Genomic DNA, 16,384 nt, shown 5'->3' with positions numbered 1-16,384 from the left:
TCGATATTTTATATTTTTACAACTTAGAGTTCAAATCAATTTTATTTTAGTTCATATTTATGAATTTAAGGTACACATCATGCTATATAAAAAACTTCCAATAGGAAAAATTAACAAAAAAAAGACATTTTAATATTTTTATTTACTTAACTTCACAACATACAAAACACATTCCTGTTAACAACAAAGGTTTTTAGATTAACAAAATTTTAATTAAAAACAACTTAACATACAAACATACGCTTTCTTATACATACACAAAATTACGCCTTTTTCCCACAAGGGCGGCACTAAGCTGAGACTAAATAAGGCCTCTTTGTCTAATAGTCAATAGGATAGAGCTCCTCCCACACCTTGAAGCGCTCCTCGAACATGTTCTGTCTGACGACGAGCTGGTCTCCGCGGTGCAGGTACTTCCTGGCGCTGGGCTTCATCGCCGGCCACTGCAGTGACCCCAGCTCCGGGGTGTCGCCGCGGGGGTTCGGGTCTCTGAGGAACAAGGATATTCCAATAGACATTGAAGAAGTTAATGAAGTATATAGTCATTGTCCAAAAAGTACTGTATAAGTTGTAGCCGTAATCGTTTTGGAAAGCACTTGTTTCTAGTGCAACTCGTATGTTGTAAAGATACATTAAGCTACAAAATAGCTGAGAAAACTATTTGTGTATCAATAGGGCTCAAAAACAGAGCTAAATATTTGTAGGTCATTTTCGAGGTCGACGCTATCTTCCATTTCTAGTTAAAGATAAGTTAGCACTTAGGCAATGTCAACAAAACCTGAGAATCAATTTTACGTCAAAAATATCTAGCTCTAGTGACATTACTGATTGTCTTCAACTATATTTCAAGTCTTGGGATACTCACCCATGTCTGGCGAAGTTGTACCACAAGGCGGTCATCTCGTCGACGACGTGCGAGTCGGGGCTGGTGGTCGTGATGGTGGGGAACCGGTAGCTCTGACTGAACAGGTACAGCGTGTCGTCGTGGTGGGAGGCTCCTGAATGCAACAGGGTACGGTTACTCCACTGTTACACTTGCCATAAGACGTAATTCTGCTTCTAGCTTATAGTTTTTCAAACTAAGGATCCTATAGCTCGATTCTCTACTACCTACTATCGACTTCCGGCTTGTCATCGAGAAATTTTGTATGAAAATATGATCAGCGCCTCTGACGAGCATCTGAACTATTTTGGCAGTACATTTTAAATGTCAAACTTTCAATGCTCGACAGTACCGACTGTACAGAATCGCGATACTGTTCTTGAGAACTGTCTGTCTTAAAAGTATCACAGTGAAGGTACAGAGAAAATTATTTGAGTTTTAAGCAAAAGTTTCAAAAAAATAGTTAAGCAGTAAATAAAAATAGAGCAATCTAGTACCTTGAGGTTTGCCGTTCTCATCTTCATAGTAGCTGTTGTTGCCGAAGTAAGCGAACTCTTGATAGTACACCGGCAGGCGAGAGTGGCGACTCATCAGGTTCGCCAGCCTGGTGGAAACAGACATTACTTAACTTGTTGCTCCATATTCCTTATATACTGATTATTTCAAAGGGTTCAATTGATAATGGAGATTGATGATATTCTCGTATCTACTGACCTGTGGACACCAATCCCAATGATGGAGTCTCGATACAAGTTCGCGAGTCCTTTCCGGCTATCTTCGTTATGTTCCAACTTCTTGTTGTTGAGGTACGCTTCCCGCAGTCTCCTCGCAGCCGCCGTGGCGTTCTCCTTCGGGAGCATGAAGGAGATGGGCGCGATGCGGTCCCACTCGTCGTTCATCGTCTTCAGCAGCGTCTCGTTCTTGAAGATTGCTAAATAGTGAAAGGATATAATAAATAATAAATTTAAACCATTGATGTCCCACTGCAGGGTCTCCTCCCGTAATGAGGTCAGGCCTTGAGTCCACCACGCTGGCCAAGTGCGGGTTGGGGACTTTGCATGACCTCATTAAATGTATTAAATAAATTTTAGGCATGCAAGGTTTCCTCACGATGTTTTCCTTCACCGTTAGAGCATGTGATAATTATTTCTTATACACACATACCTTCGAAAAGCCATTGGTGTGTTGCCTCGGGTTCGAACCTGCGACCACTTGCGTAGGAGGTATCAACTTATACCACTCGGCTATCACTGCCAAGATATACCTTAGTATTTTTGAAAGTACACTACACAAACACAATTGTTTTCCGCAGTACCCGAAAAACCTGACAAATGGCATTGTAACCTTATTATTATTGGAATGAGTCTATAGTAGATAACTTTTAACAGAAATAAGTTGTAACAGACAAACATTTGAGTAATACTCACTGAATGCCTTCCAGAAGAATTCGTCAGTGGTCTGACAGACGATGTAGGGTACTTCGTGCATCTTGCCCTTCTTGATGGCCTCCAGCGGGTGGATAGAGAGGAACCGCTCTTGGCCGAAGTCGGGCTCTACTACCGGACCCCACAGACCCACCGGGTCTCCTGGACCGAACTCCTGGTAATTAAGACTTATATTTTAACAAAGTAGATAGATAGATATTATTGGACAACTCACACACACACGGTCATTTGATTCCAAACTAAGCAGAGCTTGTGCTATGGTAACCACATTGATAAACATACTTATATACTTCTAAATATATACTTATATTAATAAATTGACAACCAGGCTCAGAACAAATACTCGTGCTCATCACACAAAGATTTGTCCCGGGTGGGATTCGAACCCACCGCACGCGGCGCTATGGTAAAGTAAACGGAGAATGTAATTCCATTGCAGATTTGGTATTCAAGCCGTCAGTCGCGGAAATGCTTTAGATAAGTACAAATGTCACATTATTTATCTGGTAGGAAAAAAGGCCTTCTAGTTCGTCCAGAGGCGGGATGGTGAATATAAATAATAGCTGGCGTACAAAGAACTTGGTGTAGTCTCCGAGCTCCCTCCAGGGTTTCTTCATCAAGCAGTCGACGATCGCGGCCGAGCTGGTGGTGGGGCAGTTGAGGACCTCCGCCTGTTTGACCGCCAGGTGGCGCTGCTCGGTCTCCATCGTGGGCAGCTTGGTGATGGGGGAGCCGCTCATTGAGATGCCGCGGTGGAATAGACCTGAGAGGAAATAGTTGACATTTTATTTCCTATACGAATATAGTTAGGTTAAGCAAGTAAAGTTAAACTACTAGTTTATGTTCTCCATACATCCTAAAACTTGCCTAGGCTATACTAGGTTTCCCATTACCGCGCATATAGAACTAATTATTCTCTGGTTGCAACAGCGCTATTATTTCGTATGGCGATATTGCCAGAAGGTTTATTTGATGCTTCTAGTTATGTTAAATTTCTTTAAGTTTTAGAAATCGTTCCGTACCTTTAGACATAGGTGAGATCATATGCAGCATGACACTGATAGCGCCAGCACTGCAGCCAGCGATGGTGACGAGGTTGGGGTCTCCGCCGAACGCCGCGATGTTCCTCTGCACCCACTTGAGAGCTGCCACCTGGTCCTTCATGCCGTTGTTGCCGGGCGCGTACTTGTCGCCCGTGCTCATCCAACCTGCGAAAGAATTAATACATATTCTATTCTCTATTTGCCAGTGAGTGCAGTGACGACTACACGATTTAATTAAGTACAATTTACAACAGTATAACGAAGAGGAGCTCATGGCTTAGTTAATAACAGCCGCGCGGATTGATCTCTGAGGTTAAGCTACGCTTGCTCAGGTTGTTCTGTGGATGGGTGACCATCTTATACATATCGATTTCCTTCGTGTTTCGGAAGGCACGTAAAATTGTAGGTCCCGGCTGTAATTTTCTAAGAGCTTTGACAGTCGTTAACAGTATTCAGAAGCTTGAAAGACTGACAACCAGTTTTAAGGAAAGGTATCGTGTTATAACCCAGGTAACTGGGTTGTGGAGGTCCGATTGGTAGGCGCTCCATGTAAAATTCTGATATTCAGCTGCATTCGGTAACACCGGAAGCCGGCTCCACAATAGTTTGGAAGAGGGTACCACGAAAAAGAAAAAAAAATGCAGAAATAAACGCAGCACAAGTGAGTAATTGTGTGTGTTTGTAATTTTGTGTGTTTACCAAGAGATCCGAGCCTATAGTTGATGGCGACGAGCACAACGTCTCTGTCCAGCAAGTAGTGCGGCCCCACGAGGTCGCTGCGACCCGTCATCGCGTAGAACCCGCCCGGGTGGATGTAGAAGATCACCGGCAGCTTCTTTGAGCTAGACAAACGAATATTGTGTTATAAATATCTCTTGTGATATAGGCCATACTATAAATTTTGGTAACGAAACTTCTCCGAGACACAAATCATCACAATTTTCTGAAGACCAACCGTTTTTTCTTTTTTTCTTATATATAAAAGACAACTCCCGCATTAACAATTGCTCTTGTGTCACGGGAACTTTAACAAACATACAAGCAACGTCCTCAAAGTACAACCAGACCTGAAACAATTATTTGTGGATCGCACAAATAATTGTTCCGTGTGGGAATCGAACCCACGACCATCCGACGCAATGGTAGCGGCGTCGTGGCGACCTAAACCACTGCGTCACGGAGGCAGTCAACCGTTAACTTTAAGGTTCCGATTAGTATGTTCTTTCGTAGGACGTTTCATACAAAGAATACCAAACGAGTAGAGTTGAGGTTACGATTCGTTTCTGGATTATTATGGCCTGCTACGATCGTTCCCGTCCTAGTGCTGGAGGGAGCCCTGAATACTTTCAGAAAAGACTAATTAAAATGTAAATAGTCCTACCTGTTGTTATTAGGCGTGTATACGTTGAGTGTGAGGCAGTCCTCGTCGACGTAGTAGGAGGGGGGCGCGACGAGGGGGCACGCGGGGCCCTCCTCGCTCGCGTCCACCTCTCCTTTGTACGACATCATCATCTTCGGCGGCTGAAATATGACAAGTGTTAAAGCAGGGGTTCCCAACCTTTTCTTAGTCTGGGACCACTTTTATATTAGTCTTGTTAGCAGGAACCACTATGTTAGTATATTAAAGGTAAAGTGTATTAATCATCCTGAAAAGTTTAAATTTTAAGGTCATTCGCGGACCACCGGTTGGGAACCATTGTGTTAAAGAATCCTGAGTCCTAGCAAGAGAACTGAGTGACATGGCTCTTGCTCATTTTGGAGAATTCTAATGAACTAATGGAGATATACATCAAGCCTGTTTGACTCGTAAGTGCTGGCGGATTTAGTCGTTAACAATGTTAGATCCTCGTAATAGGGGGCAAGTCTATAACCATATACCAGGCGGATAAATATATAATTTGATGTAAATAATAATTAAAAAAGATCAATAGCCCTTTCCCCTACCCAGAAAGTAAACCCAAATTGTCATAGTTTGGAGTCGTATGCACTACTGCCAAGACCACAGGAGCATTCTTAGTCAACAATATTAGTAAAACTTTAAAACAAAAGTAACAAAATAAACCATTTCCCATGTAAATATACCAGTAGGTATAAGCTATGAATTGTTCATTCATATTGCATACGATGTCTCAGAGATTCAAGGTTACGTTGAGGATTATTATTTTCCTGTTCTTATACCTATTTACATTAATACTGGCAAGTGGTTTTACCTGCATTTGTTACATAATAATAAAAAAACTGGGTAATTTCACTACTTTAGCATTTTTTTTTTTTAAATACTACCACTGCATTAAGAATTGCTCTTGTATCGCGGGGACTGTTACAAACATACAAACAATGAATACATTAAAAAAGTTCAAACAAATGCGTCGGGAGGTCGTGGGTTGAATAACCCACACGGAACAATTATTTGTTTAATCCATAAATAATCGGATCTGGTTGTACTTTGTGTTCGTTCTTTGTATGTTGGTAAAAGTCCCCGCGACACAAGAGCGATTATTAGTGCGCCGTGCGGGAGTATTCTTTAAAAAAATGTAAATAATGAGAGGCCTATTGCATGATGTTGTGTGTTACCTTAAACCTGAGCTCCCCGACGGGTGGCTCTGCGTACCGGATGCCCCTGTATGCCTGGAACTGTCTCCCGCGCCGCGTCTCCATCCACGAGCCCCTGAACGTGCCGAATTCGCTGCGAGCTACCGGAGCCTCTTCAGACGGGCTGATCGTCGGAGTGGTAGGGGGAGGGCATGTTCCTGAGTTATATGATGAACAATTGTAAGTTAAATAATGAAGAATATTCGTATTTGAAGCTCAGTAGCAGGCATAAATCTTATGATTGAGGTAAAGCTGTTCTTTTGAAAGTACAGCTTTACCCTACTGAAAAGAGGACATGAACATAACAAACAATAGCTTGGTCTTGACTATACAAATTCCAAGAGAGCACACGCCATGCTCGTGGCCTTTCAGTATTTTTGAATTTTTGGCAATTTTCTTTTGCTCACTTTTGGTGAAATTATTCTCAATAATGCTTACTAAACACATATTCGGTTTGGCATTAATCGGCGTACCCGGGCAGCAAAACCGAAAATGTAAGATGAACCGGCACAAGCCAAACAAGTGAGTCAACTGGTTCGATAAATATTGCCGAAGAGAACGTGTCGAACCGAATTTGTATGAAGCAAGCCTGACACTGTATGATAATAAACAAACCTCTAATTTGAAAATGACTGAGATCATGTTCGTGATGTTGGTGTTCGCGAGCGAGCACACAGACGGCCGCGCACGCGAGCGCGCACAACACTAGTCGCGGCCACATCACGACTGTTACACTAGACACTGACTGACGGACACAACTGCACTCCTATATAAAGCTAATATATGATTCACTCGGCTATGTACTGATACATAACAAACGTGGAATGTTTTTTATTATCCTTATTTGTCCTGACTTTTCCAATAATACCACTCTACTACTGGGTAGTAGACTAACCTTTGTGGTCTGTCTAAAGTTACTAGTCAGAGGTCAGCTCTTCCGATTTGGCTGGAATTGATTGGCTGGTTGGCCGGGTTGGCTGGTTGCAATCTAAATATGTGCCACTGCGCCATAAAACATATATTCATACATAAAATTGCCTTTTTCACATAGTGGTAGGCGGAGAACAAAGAACACCACTTAGTACGATCTTAACAAAGTTCCTTTGCCTAACTCACACACATACATCTAATCGCACAGGACCGCCGGTTACGAGAACTACGCACCTGACCTTTTTTCAAGACATCACCGATGTGATCTGTGTATGTCTTACGAGGGCACCCCTCCCGGCGTCTCCAATTTCATAATTTTATTGGTTAGTACATAAATGTTTCGTTCATCTATTTTCTTAGTTCAAAAGTCGGTCCTTCAGGACATACGATGGATATAATTTGTGTATTGTTGACAGCTTAATCCACGTCCATTCATTGAAGACATTTTTGATATCAAAAAGGTCTATCTAAAGGTATGTGTATTTTGCACATTTATGTTATTGCCCTTGCCAACTCCCAACTTATCACATATTATTATGATCATATTGTTGACATACTGATATCGTTATCTTATGAACTTTCACTGAGAGGTCACGAAGTCAGGATGCCACACACAACACGACACAACAAACTACTGACCTTCTCACTAACTATAACATCGCAAGTCATGTGTCAATGTCGAGGTCGTATTACTGATGGGTGTGCGTTTGGAATTTACTAGGCATCTTATTTTCTTGGACAAAAAATGGTTGTTTTACATTATGTTGTTTTTTTGCAATAGAATTTTATTTAGAGTGAATTGTTTTTAACATTAATTGTTTTTTTTATGATAACGTTCACTTTTATCACATTCTTAAAAACTGGAACTAGGTTTTATTAGACGTGCATAGCCATTATTGCCTCATTCTTGTAATCTTTGAATAATTTATTTTGCTAAAAGATTATTTACAATATAAATTATTTACAACAGTATTCAAAATACGCTTTAAAAAAAAGGATTGGATCGCGCTACGCGTATTAATACTCCTTCCACATTGCTTTTTTACTTTTGAAACCCCCTTTTTTACCCCAATGTTATATATATACTTGCTATTCTACGAGCTTCCTAAAGGAAAAACCTTACCTGCTGTCTCGATTAATTTTTGGACACGAAGGCTAACCGGGAGTCATCAGAAATTATTATAATTTATGTTGTGAAAAAACAATGATATATTTATCTATACTAATATTATAAAGCTGAAGAGTTTGTTTGAACGCGCTAATCCCAGAAACTACTGGGCCGATTTGAAAAATTCTTTCAGTGTTAGATAGTCCATTTATCGAGGAAGGTTATAGGCTATATATCATCACGCTACGACCAATAGGAGCAGAGTAGCAATACAAAATGTTACAAAGACGGGGAAAATTTTGACCCATTCTATCTTATGTGACGCAAGCGAAGTTGCGCGGGTCAGCTAGTTTTTAAATAAGTACCAAAAATATCATACTCTTTTAATCACTGGACCAATACATTTTTAATCTACTGCAACATACGATGCTTGATAATCTTTTAATTATTATGTCTGGACTAATTACGTGGTCTGTCAATCAGTATTAGTTCAATCTATAATTCCAGGACTTAATTCAGCCATGCTTTGTTTTAGGAACACAATTTTTAGGGTTCCGTACGAAGCCTCCGCTATCTGTCTGTATGTCTCCAGGCTGTATCTCATAAACTGTGATAGCTAGGAAGCTGAAATTTTCACAAATTATGTATTTCCGTTGCCACTATAACAACAAATACAAAAAAATAAAATATTCGTATTTTTTTGCTCAATATAAAAAACCATAACAGGTAGACGTTTCAAATTCAACAGATGATGGTACGGAACCCTCCGTGCGCGAGTCCGACTCGCACTTGGCCGGTTTTTTTTAAAGTAATATTCCACAGTGAGGTGCCTTGAGGAAATAAATGCTCGTATTTCATACGAAGTGTAGTGACGTTTGGGAATAACGCGCTAATGATGTGGGCTAATGATGCGCAGTGAGATCTTCATTACACTGATGTTTACTGAGAGCTCGTTAATTTTAGATAATTACCACTATAACACAGCGTGGGGTTTGGTATCTATACTTTAAAAAATGATAATAGTATTACTAAGACTCAGTGTAGCTAAACACACGCACAAGTTTATGATGCCTATTGCCTGTACATTAATATGTTCAATATCTACAATATTTACGGGTCTCCTCTTTCAGAATAAAATAAGTGTTGAACCTTGAATCCACTAGTCTTAATTAGTCCGGGGTTAGGACGTTTAATTCCTTCACACTCCCTAATTTACTTACAAACAATTTCCTGACATAGTGATCTATCAACGCACAGCCCAAACCACTTGTCGTATCGAGCTGAAATTTGGGATCCAGGTAGATGATATGACGTAGGCATCCGCTAAGAAAGTTTGATCAATTCTATCCCTAAGGGAATAAGTAAGGAACGAAAGTTTGTATGAAAATCTATCCTTAGTCAAAACGACGCGGACGAATTCGCAGGTAATAGCTAGTCTCCAATAATTTTATACTTCAACCTTTGAAACTAAATAAAACAATAAGGAAAATTGTGATAACTATGAAATGATTGAGCAATAATAACTTAGGTAGCTGCGTACGTTTGAGAACACGCTTGTGGTTGAGTTGATTCACTGTTGCACATATAAACGCAACATTTGTACAGTATGATGCAAGTTTATTACTAAACTATTGTGTTGATGATCGTAAGATAACTTATTATGAAGATAATTTGCCTTTTTGTTATATCTTGTAATGTTTCTTTGTCATTAAACTTTGCAAAGACTTGTTCCGTTACCTTGGCATTATGTATTTAGTAGACATTGATAGAAAATGTTTAGAATATATTAATTTTAGTTTAAGTTTTATATAATGTTTAATGCCTAATATTTGCATGTCTTAATGACAAAATATGTGATACTGTATTGTTTTGATAACCAACTTTTGTACTATATTTTCTGCGAATAAAAATAATTTGAATTTGAATTTGAATTTGACATTGTATTTTGTAAACATCGTGATAAAACCTTGCATGCCTAAGAATCCTTTTACATACTCCTTAAGGGCATGCAAAGTCCCCATCCCACGCTTGGCCAGCATCGTGAACTCAAGGAATAAAGGAGGTCCTCGTTCGGATAGAGTCCCTTGCCTAGTAGTGTGAACTAAATCTGATTATACATATACAATAATTAACTTGTAGATAGAACACAGCCAGTTTAGGAGTAATATCGCAAAAATTAATATTTACAAGGTTTATTAACAGTATAAATTAAGCTAAACATTAAGATACATATACAGATCAATCAACGACGAGTGTTCTAAATGAGCCGCTCATACAGTCGTCGACACTAGCGCCACCTTTTGTCAGTTTCTTTGTTAAGTCTGCCTTCCATAGATTGTCGTCGAGGTAGGTTTTTCTGAAAGAAATACAATACAATGTTTATATTATGATTATATAATGAAATCTGCAATTCGGTTTTTTTTATTTTTTTTTTATTTAAAATGGCAACTCCCGCTCTAAGAACTGCTCTTGTGTCGCGGGAACTTTTACAAGCAACGGACACAAAGCACAACCAGACCCGAAACAATTATTTGTGGATCGCACAAATAATTGCTCTGTGTGGGAATCGAACCCACGATCTCCCGACGCAGTGGTATCGGCGTGGCGAACTAAACCACTGCGCATCTACACTAAACTACAGTCGTCTATCCATGGAGATTGATTACATTGAATAGGTATTACACCAATACGTAGTTACAGGTTGCTATTATTTTAGCAGAGGTCTTCTAATCCTAGTTTACCCATACTTAAATAGTCCATAACGTATTAAAACATATATTTATCTCGCTGACGGGCTTCCTACACTTTCAGTGAAGGCAAAATGTGCTCATTTATTAATTGTTAATGCAAATGCTCATATTGTCACCTTTTATCACAGATATCTTTGATCCAGAACGCGTTCTGTTCGGCCATGGTCTCGCGCTCGCCGCCGTAGTCCTTGGGCAGGTACTTCTTGTCTATGAACTTGTGCAGTCCCGTGTGGTCTGAGTGGAAGTGGACCTGCAACACGTTACCATAACTATTACCTACTTATTCTATCTGTTATGTGCATAGTTACTGACGATCGTTAATGACAAGATGTATAATATAAAAAAGTTTGTAGAGATCGTAGCAATAAACGGCTTCAGCCTTTAACTAGGGAAAAAGTCGTGACTTTATGTACATATGTTTAATATTCTAAGATAAACAAACTACTAAATTTCTAGGCTACTTAATTTAAGAAGAAGACAAATATCTGATTGCTTTGTCGACATTCTGCATAATAATATAGATCTTTATTCGTTGACACCGGCCACATCTATCTGCTCTATAGATACACCTATCCTTCAGATGTTCTATTTAATAATATTGTATTGTAAGACGTACCAGGTTACAGATGTATTCAGGCAGCGCAGGTTTGACGAGGTTGTAGAGATAGTCGCAGAACGAGGGGCAGTTGATCACGTGCACCTGCTTCAGACGCACCGGCATGCTCTCCTGTCACACACAGACATACATACGTTAATACAAGCCGCAACGGAACCATCGAAGAAGCAAGTTATCATATCACAACTGGTGGAAAAAAAATCTTCAATAATATAAATATAGGTTTATGATATAAATTACCTTTTTACCAGTTTGACTTTGATTTTGTCTTGTAATTATCTCTATTTTTAACCTAATTTGTTGTTATTTATTGCCACAACAACTGATTAGCAGAGAAACGTAAAGGCCATAAGACATTTTACGAGTGTAACGGTTCAAGACTACTACGTAAATATGTATAAAAGGCGTTAGATTTTCAGGCACTTACTCATTATTTATCTTAATTACGGCGTATCATTCAGCGTGACGTACGTGACGAGCGTGACGTCACACCGTGACGGAGTTACTTACAGTTTTACTAAATACTTCACATTAACTTTACAGTTTGTGACGGTTAAAAGATAAACGTAGATCGTGACAAATTACGAGCAATTTTTATCAGTTAGAAGATTGTCAAACGTAACATGATCCTCGGTTTAACGTGATTTTTATAAATGACCACTTTCACACTAAGAATTTATCTTATATTGTGGGGACTTTCACAAACTTAAACAACAGATCAAAAATATTTTTGTAGACGATACAATATTTTTTCCGTCTACTAATCAAACCCATGACATTCCTTGAAGCCCATGACATTATTTAAAAAGGGTTCAGCGCAATGACGATATCAAAACTAGACTTCAAACGGAGACCTTCAAACATTAACCTTTTTATAGCTATAGCGCTAATGCTAGAGAGAAAATACTTAATATGGCAATTATAGGTAATTTGGTCTTGTAATTTGGTCTTCCTGATTTAACAAAACTAGAGTAACTTACCAGCAAGAACACCAGGAACTTTTGGAAGTAGAACAAGTTAACTTTGGGTATGAGCTTGAGCGTGTAGCACTGCAGGTCGAACACGACGAGGTGGTTGGTCGGCAGCGCGGGCAGGGGGCGCCGCAGCCAGTTGTCGCTCTGCGCCGTGAACGCCTTCACGCACGCGTAGAAGTCGAAGTCCTCCGGCACTGACGTCAGCTTGTGGATCAACACCTCCTCCTCGCCCGCCATGTATGTTGTTACTAACCTGCACCAAATATTTGCTTTATTATAAGTTATCTTATTTCTATAACCAACTTTGTCAATGTCGGTTAGTTTCAAAGAAACTAAACAAGGAATTTATGTGCCTCTATAGTCTATATTGTAGGAGAGAGGGCACTGTTCAACTGGAATGAAAATCGTGTCCAAATCGGAAATAAATTTAGGACACACATAGATGGAGACACGGTTGTAACTAAAATTTGGTAATTTTACAATATACGATTTTTCGTAAAATATTTTAAGTAATCCTAGAAATATTACCAATTTAGGTTAAATAAAAGTGAGCACTGGTGAGGTCAATGAAATAATTAAAGCATAATACAATGTTATCGTAAGTGCTTGTTCACGTTGGAACTCGCGGGCGCGGTGGCGGTCGCGAGCGCGGGGACGTGGCGATTTGTGTTCACGTCGGCCGCCAGGCGGGCGTTTGGCTCAAACTGGCTCAAACTGGTTGATCTTACTTGACATCGCGAGTGGATCGCGCCCGCCACCGCTAGTTCGACGTGAACACACACGAACATCTTCACTTGTTTGATATTGGCGCGAGCGCGCCACGCGGGCCGCGCGCGACGCCGCTAGCTCGCCCGCGACTTAGACCGCACGAACGGTTTGTACGTGAACACTTCAGCTTCGGTACATCGCCATATGTTTGATATTTCGCGATCGCGCCCGCCACCGCGCCCGCGAGTCAACGTGAATGAGCACTAATGATTGCTTCACTCACTCGCTGTTATCAAGGATTGTAGTAGTTTTGTAGTTCAAGGCGACACTCATTGATGCGGAATTTCGCAAATTGTATGTCTAATTAATACATAACAAAGTTATTTCATTACTTGGAATACCGGTATCTGTTCAAACGTAAGCAAGTTTTTTTAAGGGCAAAAAATGACGATGAAAATTTCCGGGTATAAAAAAATATCCTGTTTTAGTTTAGACGCAGTCACATAAAAAAAAATCGGTAGAATACCTAACAAGACATTTTGCAGAATCGCAAGAACCAGACTCTGGATCATTGCGTAGTGGACACTGTATCACAGAAGCAGGTAGGGCCACTATAGACTACGTCGCATGGTTGATGTGCTCCAGGCATTCACTACACCTTTGCAGGCGCTGGTGGCGCAGTGCCAGTATTACGGAGTATCCATGGGAGGTACCGCGTCATGGCCACTTTATGATGGTATGCCCAAATTTAAAGCCGGAACGCCTAGCCAGCGGGAGAGCCCGACAGACTCCCGCTTCCTCCCTAGAGCGGGACATGCAGTAATGCATTTTAGTGACGAAAAAAAAAGTGCCAATATTATAAGTGTATGTACTAACGTGATGTTGAAGGCGGCCTGCAGCGCGGAGGCGAGCGGGTCGCGGTGGCAGTACACCTCGGGCATGGCGGCGCGCCGCGAGCTGAACGTCTCCAGGCACTGCTTGGTGCGCTCCAGGCTGCTGTCGCAACTGTACAGGAACTTCTCTATCACTACATCGTCTGGAAAAAAAAGTTTGTTTTAAGATTGGATTTTTTGTGGCGGAGCTTGGCACAGGACAGACAGGTTTGGAAGGAAAGAGGGGAGGCCTTTGCCCAGCAGTGGGACACATAAGGGGCTACAAAAAAAAAGTTTGAGGCAGGTGGCATTATCACAAGCTTGTACAATAAAGTTAATTTAACCCATTAATGTCCCACTGTCGGATCTCCAATCATGAGGGAGGCTTTAGGCCTTGATTCCACCACGCTGGCCAAGTGCGGATTGGGACAAGCTTTTGATACTCTAAGTTATATTGCTTCAAATATTCAAATGTTAAAAGTATTAATTACCGAATGTGTTGGGCATGTACGGCTCCTTCGCTAGCCAGTCTCTGATGGCCGACACATCGCGCTTACTCACTTGATTCATCTGAAATTAAACAAATAGTAATTAATATGATTAACTCACGAATTTAATTACATCTCTATCATAGAGTTAGAACCTGGAAACTCGTCATTTACAGTCATGAAAGTGCAACGAATCATAAATACTGTAAACCGTACAAGTCATTCCCAAAATAATTTATTACAAAACAACGGGTCATCCAATCATGACCCAGTACTAGAACCCAAGACCTTCTGACCCATAATTCTACATGTTTTCATTCACCATTTTGAAAACAAAGGAGTTTTATAAATTATAAATAATAATTATAACTTACCTTAAACTTACTACTACGAAAAGCTTCCACGAAACACTTCGCTTTTTGCAAATAAATAATTTATAATGAAAAGCACAGCGACGTGGGATGTATATGAGACATTGAACGATATTGTTGGCAATACTTGCAGCTGCGGCTCCGAGCTCGAAGCACCTCGCGTCAAGGTGGCGCCCCCACCTAGACTGACATTCACACTAGTGTTGCAAAACTCACAAAAATATTCAAGTGCTCTTGAAAATAATAACCGTACGATTTTATATTTCTAAACTGCTTCAGTAGTTCAAAATGTTGTATAGAAGAACACGGACTGCGATGTCCCAGGTTCAATTGTAATATTAAACGAAGTGCTTTTAAGTACTAAATTACTTTTGGTAATGTGATATGCCGATTGATTCAACTGAGTCTGGTTTAGATTGGAGCTGAAAGTCTATAAGGCTGTAATTAAAGTAATTACCGGTTTCAACCAATTAAACGGCTGAAAACTATTTCAAGAGCTTTTGTTCACTTTACTATACTCCCTGATAATATTGCGCTTCTACATACCCTGTTAAACAATTTCTGTTTCTTAGCAGTCTTAAACAAAACATGAAAGTTTTGCATTTTGATTTTGTTACTATTGTGACACTGCAACGTTCGGTAATCAAACTGGTTACAAAACAATGCGCTAATATTACAGCGAGTTGATAACTTTTCTAATAAACTAAGCGTGAAGTATTGATTACAATTTCATAAGTTATGCCAAGCTCTGAACGCAAGCATGCTCACGCGGGACAGTTTGGCAATCACAGTGAGATTTAACCTTCGTTTAGAAATCTATGCGTTATTGGACGTAAGTGTGAACTTACGAGTATTGACCATTTTGCGCAACGGTTAAACTGCCTGTCACTCAATCGTCTATCATAAGGTACCTTTGCCTCGTAATCTTATAGAATATTAAATATTATGAAACTGTTCATGTACAAAAAATCTTTTTCCCCGACCTAATATTAAACCTCTTGTACCGAATGATTATCAGTACTCTACTTCGTGCAGTACTATGGCAATATCACGCAGCGATTTTAGAAGCATCATCGGCCCATCCAGTGATTTTCGCCTTTGTTGCAATCTTTGTGCGTTTTAATCTTTGCCCATCTGTCTTTGTATGTAAAGGTATCAAACACTAGTTAGTTGCAAACAAGATAAAAACAGTGTTTAGTAAGTTTTTAAATAATGCACATGCCTTATGCGTAGAGTATAATACAGCATGAGTGCTCTCGACTCGTGCGCATCTCTCGTGAAATGAGACCGATGTCCTGCGGTGAGACATAAAAACGGGAAAGTAAAAAAGCGCAAAACATGACATATATTGTGTTATATTGGCAATAAATAAGTGAGGAATTTCTGCGGTTCGTACAGTTTCTACTCAGCGTGTGTTCGAGAACACTGTCAATATTGCGTGAGGTTATTGACATTGAGTTTATCACCTATTCGGTTTGTTGGTTTGTTTACATAGAGCCTATGTCAAGTGATCAGATAGTCAAATATAAAACAAAATATTATTGCGCAAAAAAAGCTTTTAAAATTGTTTAAGATTTAGGTCGACTTGAGTCCCCAAGTGTACG

The 16,384-nt window shown here is 40.0% G+C and overlaps 2 protein-coding genes across 4 annotated transcripts in view; both read right to left on the bottom strand.

The window, feature by feature from the left end:
* Window positions 1-123: 123 nt before the first annotated feature.
* LOC142983155 (carboxylic ester hydrolase-like) lies at window positions 124-6,733 on the bottom strand. Its single transcript, XM_076130025.1, has 11 exons — window positions 6,579-6,733; window positions 5,946-6,121; window positions 4,753-4,892; window positions 4,071-4,213; window positions 3,351-3,536; window positions 2,901-3,091; window positions 2,311-2,482; window positions 1,598-1,814; window positions 1,381-1,487; window positions 866-998; window positions 124-489 (listed from the first exon to the last, which is right to left on the bottom strand). The coding sequence occupies exons 1-11, from the start codon at window positions 6,682-6,684 to the stop codon at window positions 321-323; spliced, it is 1,740 nt and encodes a 579-aa protein (XP_075986140.1). The 5' UTR covers window positions 6,685-6,733; the 3' UTR covers window positions 124-320.
* A 3,459-nt stretch (window positions 6,734-10,192) lies between these two features.
* The window catches only part of LOC142983043 (alpha-tocopherol transfer protein-like), a 6,566-nt gene continuing 374 nt past the window's right edge, over window positions 10,193-16,384 (bottom strand). For 2 of the 3 annotated variants that reach the window (XM_076129837.1, XM_076129839.1), the window contains exons 2-7: window positions 14,413-14,491; window positions 13,926-14,085; window positions 12,348-12,594; window positions 11,368-11,478; window positions 10,868-11,001; window positions 10,193-10,357 (exon numbers count right to left, since the gene is read on the bottom strand). In XM_076129837.1, coding sequence (XP_075985952.1) covers window positions 10,240-10,357; window positions 10,868-11,001; window positions 11,368-11,478; window positions 12,348-12,594; window positions 13,926-14,085; window positions 14,413-14,491 — 849 coding nt within the window. In that variant the 3' untranslated portion in view covers window positions 10,193-10,239. Of the gene's footprint in view, window positions 10,358-10,867; window positions 11,002-11,367; window positions 11,479-12,347; window positions 12,595-13,925; window positions 14,086-14,412; window positions 14,492-14,783; window positions 14,931-16,384 lie in introns of those variants that run through there. The other variant, XM_076129838.1, reaches the window with a different exon arrangement.

Source organism: Anticarsia gemmatalis, chromosome 23 (assembly GCF_050436995.1).
Source record: "Anticarsia gemmatalis isolate Benzon Research Colony breed Stoneville strain chromosome 23, ilAntGemm2 primary, whole genome shotgun sequence".
In the NCBI taxonomy this organism is placed as follows: domain Eukaryota; kingdom Metazoa; phylum Arthropoda; class Insecta; order Lepidoptera; family Erebidae; genus Anticarsia; species Anticarsia gemmatalis.
The sequence above is the reverse complement of the archived record's forward strand: the minus strand, read 5'-3'. Positions and strand labels throughout refer to the sequence as shown.